This window comes from Lonchura striata, chromosome 2, assembly GCF_046129695.1.
Source record: "Lonchura striata isolate bLonStr1 chromosome 2, bLonStr1.mat, whole genome shotgun sequence".
In the NCBI taxonomy this organism is placed as follows: Eukaryota; Metazoa; Chordata; class Aves; order Passeriformes; family Estrildidae; genus Lonchura; species Lonchura striata.
The window spans coordinates 382,824-393,057 of NC_134604.1; the positions used below are offsets into that span (position 1 = coordinate 382,824).

The window sequence follows — 10,234 nt, forward strand, 5'->3', positions numbered from 1 at the left end:
CAGATGAAATTACTCAGGTGAAAAGCACTCTGCGCTCTCTGTCCTAACCCAAAAATTAATGAGCAGTTGCTTCAGGAAGGGTTTCTGCCTAGGCAGATGATGTTTCTGGAGCACTGAAGGAAGAGCAGAGGCAGCAGAAGTTAGGAGGGAGAAAGCAGTAGGGGAAGAGCAGGCCATTTGTACTCCCTCCCACAGAGCCAGCTAGGTCTCTGCAAGCAGCTGTGCCAGCTTCTGACCAGCATCAATATGTCAATTCTGCTTCTCAAAAATCACAAGCCTGCTTTGGGTCTGCCCCCCGCAGGCATGTAACTGTGGGCAATTCTGCATTGGTATTGACAGCTGGGGCACTCAGCAGCAGCACAGGCAGCAGCCACTGCCCTGCCACCCACCCCCTGCAGCAGTGTCATATTGGACATCGCTGCAACGGAAAGGTTAAAGGAAACCTTGTTGAAAAGAGATGAGAAAGGGCTGACTTTATGTTTAGACAGTGCCTGGGGCTGCAGTGGGACAGGTTTCGGGGAGGGAGTGCAGAAAGAGTGGTTGAAACCGTGCATCTGCTTCCTCTTGTTGGCAGAACAGTGTGAGGCTACTGGCTGGGTGGTGGAATTTGACCTTGCTTTGCCTTGTCTGGCTGGGAGACCCCCCCAAGCTTGGAGCACCTGTACATGGAATATGATGAGGATGATGATATTTTCTTTGCAAAATGGATGAGCAGCTTCTGGGGCCACAACTTGATTGATGAGGAGAAAGAAGGCAGAGGCCACAAGAAACGTCAGGCACAGCCCTGTAGTGAAAGGAGAGCATCCCTACCGGTAAGAGTTGTGTGCAGCTTTCTCTGTGTGTGCACGTGGTGTTTGTATAAACGTAAGTTCCATCCCCAGAGGCACGGCCCTAGGGGTGTATGAGGAATATGGGACACCTTGCCAAGTAAATTCAGATCCTGCTGGCAGCTGCTGGTTGCTTTTTGAGCTTAGCTGTCTGACAGGGTCAAGCCTCTGGGGTTCTGGAATATAGAACACTGGCAAACTCCAAGCTAGCTGTGTATTACAGTGTTGTTCTGGCGGCTCAGCACAACCTGGCAGACATCAAAACATTTTGCACCTGCATACATAAATCTGCCTGTAACAAGTCCGTCTTCTTGTGAAAAGCTGTATGTGAAAAATTCCATATGTATTAAAAGGATTTGGACCTAATTATGCAACTGTATTGTCTCCAGGAAGTTTTACCCTTTACCCCTTGGGACTTACCTGTTTTCAGGTAAGTGAAACTTCTATTTTAAGCTAGAGGATGCAGTCCCTCCTGTTTTAAAACATCTGGCTCTGAAAACAGTGATACAACACATAACAAGCTTACTAAATGGTGAAGTAAGATTTTAAGGTAGAAGTGCATTCTTCATTCTTAAAACAGTAAGGAAAGGGGCAGGTTCGTGTGCAAAGGCAGCTCACAACTGTCTAAATGATTATCAAAATCAGGTTAAACTGAAAACTGTTCATAGTCTTCTCTTAATGCAAAGATTGTTGCTTTCATTTCAGCTTTTAAAAGAACTGTGGTCCAAACCTGTCTCCTTTTTTTTTCCAGCTACGTCAGCTGTCTTAACAAAGGTACTATGTTTCCTTACAGACCATTTTTTACTTATATCCTGAGATCATGATGGCTGCAATGAAGCAAATGGTAATATATTGGGGAGGAGCAGCTAACCTTTTCCAAACATTTTTTTTGTGCCATTCTATGTTTCTAACTTGCAAGCTCTTCTCTGCAGCTGTCAGGTCCTAAGCTGTGGGATTTTTCATTTCCAAAAAAAACTGGCTAAGAAAAACCAATGAGTCCAAAGCCACTTCCTCCCTCTTTGAATTCGTGGACAGGCTGGAGAGATAACCTTCATTTATAACTTCTGGTCTGATCAGCCACATTTGTTATTTACTTTTATATTTCACCTCAGCCACAGATTGCAAGACAGGCTCTGAGCTAGAGCTTTGCTGCTGTATTACATCAAAATGCTGAATACATAACATTTATTAATGGGAGAGGAAGGAGGTTAAATAATTTTACTGTATTTTACTTTTTTTCACTCAAGATACATGTATATGTGATTTCTTTTGGCCTCAAGAGAAACTGGAGTGTAAGAATTTAAATCTCTTTCCATTCAGCAAGGTGCTGAACACATCTTGTATATTTGTGTCTGTATTAGCATGTCCTTATATTCCATTTGCTCAAAAGCTATTTAAATAGTTAATAGTTATTCAAATACTTGGCTATATTTGCTTTCCTGAATCCATACCTAGAATTCAGATTAAGTTAGCTGAGAGAAAGACTATGACTTTTTTATTTTACTGTTTAACGAGCTAAAGATATTGTGTATACTTAATTGTATCTGACATTTACATTAATGCTTCACATAAATTAGTCTTGCTCCACTGGTTTCATATAGAAGATGTAAATTTTAACTGCTTTATTTCTCAGTGTCAAATGTTGACTGGAGGAATGAGACAGGAGGATTTGTCTGGAGATTTTATAATTTGGGGATATATTTTGAAATGAACTCTTGATTGGGAAGTTGAGTAGTTGGTAGTAAAGAGCAGTAGTATGCATTGTCTAACCAAAGCCAGAAGTTAAACAAATGGGCTCTACTGATGCCTTGGAAATACCTTCAGAAAGCATCTCCTTGTTGAGAGCAGTCACTTGAGAGCTATTGCACCTGCATATGGTGTTTTTGCACAGCTACTCCAAATTATAACTACTAAGATTAATTATTGCAAATTATAACTGTTGTAAGATACAAAACACTGGTACTGTTATTTAAATATTGTCTTCATTTTATCAGAACAGTGCTAATTATCAGGAGGAATAATAACTGAGATCAGAGTGCATCTCTTCTGAAAGCTAATACCTCCACAGCAGGCCACAGTGTACCCTTCCTTCTGTCTCAGCATTGAAAACTGAGATAACTCCACCATCTAGGTGAAAATCAAGTCAGCAAGTTCTGACAGCTGTTGGGAAAAGCTCCTTGTGCAGGTACAGTGGTACTGGCAAAGGAGCACTGCCAGCTCCTACCCAAGGCTGGTGTTCAGGACATCAGCAGCAGAGCAGTGCTGCCCATGGGAGCTCTTCAGCACCATGAGCCTCTTGGTGCCACAAAGCAAAGTGCTCTCAGGGTAGCACAAAAGGTGGTTCTGCTGGGAAAATCACTTTCAGCTCCAAACTGCTGTGTTGGTCTCTAGTTTTTCCTGTGCTGTAGTGAGACATTCAAGCCACTGCTCCCACCTCAAAGACAAAAATAAACTCCTGTGGTATCCTAGAGTGGTACAGCCCCCACCCTAACTGTGGATAAAGATTTGAAGAATAACACCCAAACTAACAACAGTTTTCATTTTTTTCCCCCAATATCTTTGTATACCTCACAAACTCTACTGAGATGAGCTTTGCAAAATGCTTTTGCTATTGTCATTCACACTTTGCAGAGGGGAACACAAAATGATATTCATCCTTCACGGGATCACTTGCAAGTCAGGCTAAAACACGTAACTCCAGTCTGTCAGGCTGAGACAACATGCAACTCCACTGTCCTGGAAAGCTCAGAGCTGTGTATGCTGCTGCAGGCCAGCCCTGAATGTAAAACCTGCCTGGGGATGATAAGTCAGCTGTTTCCATCTCCTTTATTTAACTTGTTCCCCCGGCAAACTTTAGACAAATTATCTGTGGTACCCTTTTTGAAGCCTCCAGCTATGACTTTCCCTGACACATTCTAGTTACCCTACATCATTTAGGTTCAGAACACATCTTACCTCCCAGACATTTGGTTGTAAGGAAAAGATTGGAGACAAAGGAGAACTGATAAGAAGCTGACAACCCTGTACATGTATCCACCTTCAAATAGACATTATTGCTCACAGGAGAAAATTGCCAAGAGTGGCTGAGAGAAGGAGCAGAACAAATGACTGCTGTTGAAGTTACTGGCATTTAATTTAAACTGAACATCTACCACAATATTGTTCCTATAGACCAATTGAAGGCCAGACCAAAACATTTTAAAGAAATATATACTTGTCTGTAAGCTTCTCAGAAGGAAATGAAGCCATGGGAGAGCATCTGAATGTCAGATGTTCCAAAATATCCCTAAAATACTCGGGTCATTGTGTAAACTCCAGCAAACAATGAACACTTGTGCTGACACATTGAAGATTAATGTTCTTACTGACAGCTGTGCAAGCTCTCAGATCAAGCCCAAAAAATGTAAACAATTAACTTGTCTACAACAGAAACTGAGAAAGAGGTAAGGCAAATTATACTGACAACAATTTTTGTTGTGTGAAGTATTTTTGTTTGTGTACCTTTTGTGTGTTTCAGATGGGCAATTAGCAGAAGACTATCTGTTTTGTAAATAGATATACTGAACATGAATGGCATTTACCCAACACAGAAGAAAGGAGTACTAATGGGAATAACAAATAATCCCCGAGATCCCTTGGTGCTTCTATCTTTCCCAGCACTGGCAAAAAATTCCCATTTTGATAGTGGAGAATTTAATGTATCATGCAAAAGCACTGTGAGAGAAAGCACAGTCACTGTAATATGATTGCTTTACCCTTAGCCCACTGAGGCAGATGGGCATTTCAGAGGAAAGCTTGTCCCTTTTCTGGACCATTGCTGCCATATCGGTAGGTAAACTGCAGTTTTTTTCTTAAGGGCTTAACTGTAATTCTATTTGTGAAGGGAAATGAAAAAGTAATGTCTTAGTAAAAGAAAACACTTACAGTCTTTGGATTCTATCAATCTTTTTTTGCAGTCTCCCATTTCAGCTGTTGTCCTGTGTTTGGTTTGTGGTTTTTTTTTTCCCAAACCCTCTAGGTACAGATAGCAGTGATTTTTACCATGAGACAATTTTTATTTCCAGGAAAGAATATATGTTGATGCTATTAAAATGACAGGGAAGACATTTAGCTTGTTGAGGCTGGCATGGCACGTGTGCTCCTGTCCCTCGAGCACAATGCGATTGCTTTGATGCTTTCTAAAGTAACAATACAATATGACCTTACAGAACTTACAGCTGTATTGACTGGTTTGAAACCAAAGTAAAAATAATATGGCAGAAATCATTAACACTACTCTCAGAGGCAGTCCATAATACTGGACATAGTAAGCTTATGCCTGAGGGAAAAAAAAATGGAACTAGTACCATGTATTTTGCAAACACTCTTCAAATATTAGGTACTTCTGTCAGGTATGAGATTTATTATTTTCAGCATGTCTCATCAAGCCTGTCTAATGTGACGTAGCTGCAGCCATATGAACGCACAGCCCCTCTATTCAGAGAAAGGCTGCATTGGTCCCTGTTGTGCCAATACATTTATAGTAACATCCAGAGTGAATGAAGTTGTGTGCAGGACATATTTCAGGTCTCTCGCAGTCCAAGGTTTGTGGATTCATGTGAACACTACACCCAGCTGGTTTCGTTTCCCCCTGTTTGTTAAAATAACAAAGCAACCAACACACACACCACAAACCCTGTGCTGAGTGCAGGGTTTTCTACTGGATTTTCTTAGAAAGCATTGCAGAACTGGTGGGACAGACCTTCCTTTGTTATAACCAGTCGCAGCTCCCTCCGAGCCAGCAGAACTTCTCGGGGTTACTCAGCAGCTGAAGGCTTAGCACCAGGCTGGTACAGAACAGAGTCACAGAATAAATTAGATTGGAAAAGACCCCAGAGATCATCAACTCCAACCTTTGACTGATCCACCACCATTCAACTAGACCATGGCAATGAGTGTCATGTCCTCTTTCCTTAAACACCTTAGGGGCACTGACTCCACCACCTCCCTGGGCAGTCCATCCAATGCCTAGTCATCCTTCTGTGAAGAAATTCCTCACAATGTCCAAAACATATATGCATTCAAAAACATATGCCAGCAGTTGGGTGCCTGGAGTGCTTTAAGCTGACACCTACAGGAGTGTAATTTTCAGTACCTCCCATCTCTCACAACTTTCACATCTGGATATTACCTGTGTTTAACTGCTCATCCTGGAAATCTTCAATAGCTGGCAGGGTTTGAGGTATCCCCAGCTCTGTGTGGTGTCCTTCTCATGCCTCTCTTCTACAGGTCTGTCCCTTTCTAAAACCACCAATTTATGACTCCACGGGACACAGCAGTTCTGTATCAGTTTAATCACCTTTGCAGACATTCAATTAAACACAGCTGATGTAGATCAATAGCTTTTATTTGCATGCCAGGCCTCAGAAAAATGAATCACATAGAAACTAAACAACTATCTACTCACTTCCCCACTTCAGCCCTGCAAATATAATTGTAGAAGTTTGTTTCCTACTACTTCTTTGGTAGGGATGTTTCTCTCAGTACCCTGAAAGTTCTTCTTCATTAGTTCAAGACAAATGTGCCCAAGAAACCAGCTGAACATTCAAAGCTGGACAATAAAGCTTCTTGTCTGCATGTAGACCGTGCTGAAACCTTGACAGAACTGGGTGAGAAATGGTTGCTGTCACACTCTAAACTCAAACAGCTGATAAAACTTGGAGCACTCATGGGTCAAATCTCTTACCTGACTCATCTGGCCACAAAAGGCTAGGTAATGCTTTTTGAGAATCCTGCCTAGAAACTGCAGCTGGGTGCAAGGCTTGAGTTTCTGAGGTTACAAAGAGTCCCAGTTCCTTTTAGTATCTTTTAGTATGAAAAATATAGGACCCACCACACTTTACATTTGAAGTGTTCATTGTGTGCCAAAACTTATATCCTCAAACCCAGGAATAATAGGAAATTCTGCTGCTGCTGCCTCTAGAAAGCAAGTTCTTGGCAGTGTGATTCTCCTACACTTAAAAAGAAAGATACAGAATTCTAGGGAAGGTCCTTCACTTTGCACCACTGTTTGGGAGAGTGTCTGTGGCAGAAAAAAATCTGCCTGGTGTGTTCTGCTTTACTATTCAATAGTCAACAAAGACCTTTTGTTTTTCAGGCCAGTTTTTCCTCCCTCCATACAGCACGACTTCATGCTTCTGCCAAAGGCTCATCTTCAGGCCACCTCAGGGGCTCCAAGGAATCTCAAGAAGACCAAGATGTCAAATGCCACTGCCACAGGAAGGCAAGCAGAACACCTTCAGCAGACAGCTCATGTCCAGAGACAAGATCAAACTCCATTCAGGAATTTGCAGAGTCCTTTGAAAAGAAATTGCATCTCAAAAGCAAACGCTCAGTTTCTTTGGTAGGTAAGAAAAAGCCCAATGGAAGAAAAAAAAGCCCAACCAACCAAGTCAGTTTGTGTAATTGCTGTGACTTTGCTGAGGGAAGTGCAGAAATAAACTCAAACTGGAATTTCTCATATTATGTGGTCTCAAATTACTACAAGTTTCACAAACCAGGTTAAAGTTGTATCATCAGTGTGAGGATTCTTGATGTGGTGCTGCTGTCTAGGCTTATTCAGGAATATTTATCCTCAAAATGAGACACCACACTAGCCCGTGTGGCAATGTTTTCAGAGGTTTCTGTACAAACCCAGGTTTCCTTCACTTCTGCAAGATGCAGCTCACTTTTTCACTGCTGCTGACCTGACTTAACCTATGTGGAGTTATGTGTAATACTGCCAGACACTGCAGTGTTTGAGAGGCTTCTCATCTGCCCCTCAGGACTCCATCCATCTGCTTTCTGCAGTGTCACCACACAGCTGCAGCAGCAGCTATTGCTGTAAAGAGCAGAACATGTTTTCATTTTCACTGAGAGGCCATGCAGGCAGCAGGGGATTCTCTGCCCATTTCATCCTTCTCCCCATCATTCTGTCCAGAGTCATGAGCATTTTGTCTGGTGTGTGTTGATGAAATAGCCAGCAACAACTTTTTGTCTAGACTTTAATAGATTTTTATTATGATACGTAGTATCTACTGTATCATGCAATGGAAGAAAGGGTAATAAATCCTAATTCATTTTTAAGTATCAGGAAAACCATATCAAATTGTCACTCCTTTCAAAAAGCTGTGCTTGAATAACACCTGACATTAGCATCAAATAACCACAGAAAGAAGTATCCTTTTTTTGTTCCAGGTTCTTGACACTGACAATTTGGATGGAAAAGTAATTTTCAACTCTCTTTGCACAGCAAAAGAGGGGGAAAATTTTCTTTTCAATAGGCAGCATAATTACATGATCAGTCAATACTTATAGTCCTTGCATCACCAATTGTCTAAGAATATGCACTGCTACACCATGGTCAAAATTTCAAGTGCATTCCCTAATCTTCTTTTTCCCCTTCAGGAACTATTCAATTGCTTTCATTTGGAAATTTACACTGCCTCATGTGCCAGCAATCATCAGTGGTTTTCTGGTTTATCATTTATAATTTCTCAAAAATGCCTGTGGCTAGAAGACTGTGAGTGTGTAGTTGATGTATGATTAGGTATAATGAGCACAATGTATTAATTATGGCTTTAATTGTTTTAATCTGTTTTTCAAGTAGACCAAGTTGTTTCCATTCCCTCAGACACAATTGTAGTTTGGGAGATGTGAAGGACTTGTGAATCTCAAAGAACTGAGCAATAGGTCAGAGATCTGACAGGAAATGTAGGCTTAAACCTGTGTCTCCAGCTGGAGCATTTTATTTGCATTCAGAGCTCTGTGGATGCAATTCAAACCACCATAGTCAGACAGGTGAACAGTGTGGGAAAGGTGATAAATCTCCTTCCCTGCATATTGCTTGTCTCATAGAAATGTGTTCAGATCTTGTTTTCAGTGAAGTCTTTGTAGCAAGCACTGAGCAGCCTTCAGGGATGTAAAGATGGATCATATGAAAGGATAGAAACATGGAGTCTGGGCTGAAATCTCAGAGCCCCTCCTCTCTCCTTCTGCCTCCTGTCTGCTCTCCTTTTCAAGTCCACTGAGCCTGTGATCCTCCTATCATATACAGAGTAAAATCAAAGCATTGGAGTGTGTTGCTTTTTGCTGAGCTTTAGGGTGACTGGCTTGGGCCTTGAATTTGAGCCCATCATGGTAATGCTGATCTTGGTAAGGCATTAATGGAACATTTTGTTACTTAGTGAAATAAAATAATGAGCTTTTTTTTATTATTATAAAACAATAATAAAAAAAATCTTCTAGGAGTCTCTTTTAATTCCCTGCTATTTTTTCCCCTGCCTTTTAGCAACCTGAAGGTGCAAAAGAGAGACAAGAAAGAGAAAAATTGCATCTGAGAAAAAGCAAGTCTCATAAGAAAATGGGTGAGAAATCAGAGGCAAGGAGAGAGCGGGACGAAGCTGAAAGTTCAGAAGCACCTGCAAAACACAGCGAACAGTTTCCATCACAATCAAGCATTCAGAAAGGTTATGTATCCACAGGCAGCTAGAATGCATTGAGATAATCCATCTTAACACTCCCCCTGAAGAACAGAGAGAGCATTCCTCTTCTGTTTTGACTAGAAGAGGCCTATTAGCTAGAGTAACCCCTAAGTTGTAAAATGAAATTTCAACTGCATCACTGGCACTATGTTACTACCTTCCTTTCTTTACTTTTGTCACTAGAAGTATGACCTTTGTCATAGGAGTGTATCAGTTGCAAGATCCAAGTTAGAGATTAACCACCATTAGAGGATTTCAGGCACATTTAGCATTGCAGCAGGGCAGTGGTATATATGTTCCTTTAAGAGGAGGTCACTACCTATGTATTACAGAGCCATGCAAAGCCTTATGTTTCTTTTTTAATTGAAATCAGGCTTTTTGGTAGGTTTGGAAAGAAAAAGGTACGTATAAACAGCCAACTGCTTCCTGGCCCCAAATGACATTCATTCAGATTTGTCTTGAAAACAGGTATCTTTTTGCTCTGACAATCTTTCAGCTCCACATTTATGTAAGTAAGAGAAGAGAAGCCCATATTCTCTTCTACACCTCCCTGATGTCTGACTTCTCTCTGCTCTTCCTATCACTGTGCAGTGTGACTTGTTTCACTGGCATCTCCCAGCCCTCTCCCAGGTCCTCAGTCCCATTTCCCCAGTCACACAACTAGCTCTTTCTCTCAGCTTTGCCCTCATTACCTTGCTTCTTTTGTGGCCTTTCCTCTCTCCTTTTACTACTTTACTGCCTTGTAGCTACCAGCCTCTTCTGCTACATCTCTACTTTTACTTCATCAATATCTAAGCCTTGCTGAAAATTCTCCAATAAAGCCAGAGATGTTCTGTCTCTCATATTTCCATATAATCTCTTAGAGGGGTTGATGAGGCATTGCAATCCTTTTTCCTTTCCCAGAAT

General features: G+C 41.4%; 1 protein-coding gene across 2 annotated transcripts; it reads left to right on the top strand.

Moving 5' to 3' along the window:
* Positions 1-656: 656 nt before the first annotated feature.
* Positions 657-9,415, top strand: LNP1 (leukemia NUP98 fusion partner 1). 2 transcript variants are annotated; one of them, XM_031506323.2, is made up of 3 exons: positions 657-812; positions 6,964-7,209; positions 9,136-9,415. In XM_031506323.2, exons 1-3 carry the CDS (start codon positions 666-668, stop codon positions 9,334-9,336), a joined length of 594 nt encoding a protein of 197 aa, XP_031362183.2. In that variant the 5' UTR covers positions 657-665; the 3' UTR covers positions 9,337-9,415. The 2 variants fall into 2 exon arrangements, 1 of the variants encoding a protein (XP_031362183.2); XR_013341706.1 differs by lacking the exons at positions 657-812; positions 9,136-9,415 and adding an exon at positions 1,053-1,257 and having other exon boundaries at positions 6,964-7,048.
* Positions 9,416-10,234: the final 819 nt, after the last annotated feature.

Bases quoted from the DNA above. Each gene is read 5' to 3' on its own strand.
- LNP1 (XM_031506323.2), top strand. From the start codon at position 666: ATGGAATATGATGAGGATGATGATATTTTCTTTGCAAAATGGATGAGC. The intron at 813-6,963 runs GTAAGAGTTGTG...TTTGTTTTTCAG, and splicing joins AAAGGAGAGCATCCCTACCG to GCCAGTTTTTCCTCCCTCCA. The intron at 7,210-9,135 runs GTAGGTAAGAAA...CCTGCCTTTTAG, and splicing joins GCAAACGCTCAGTTTCTTTG to CAACCTGAAGGTGCAAAAGA.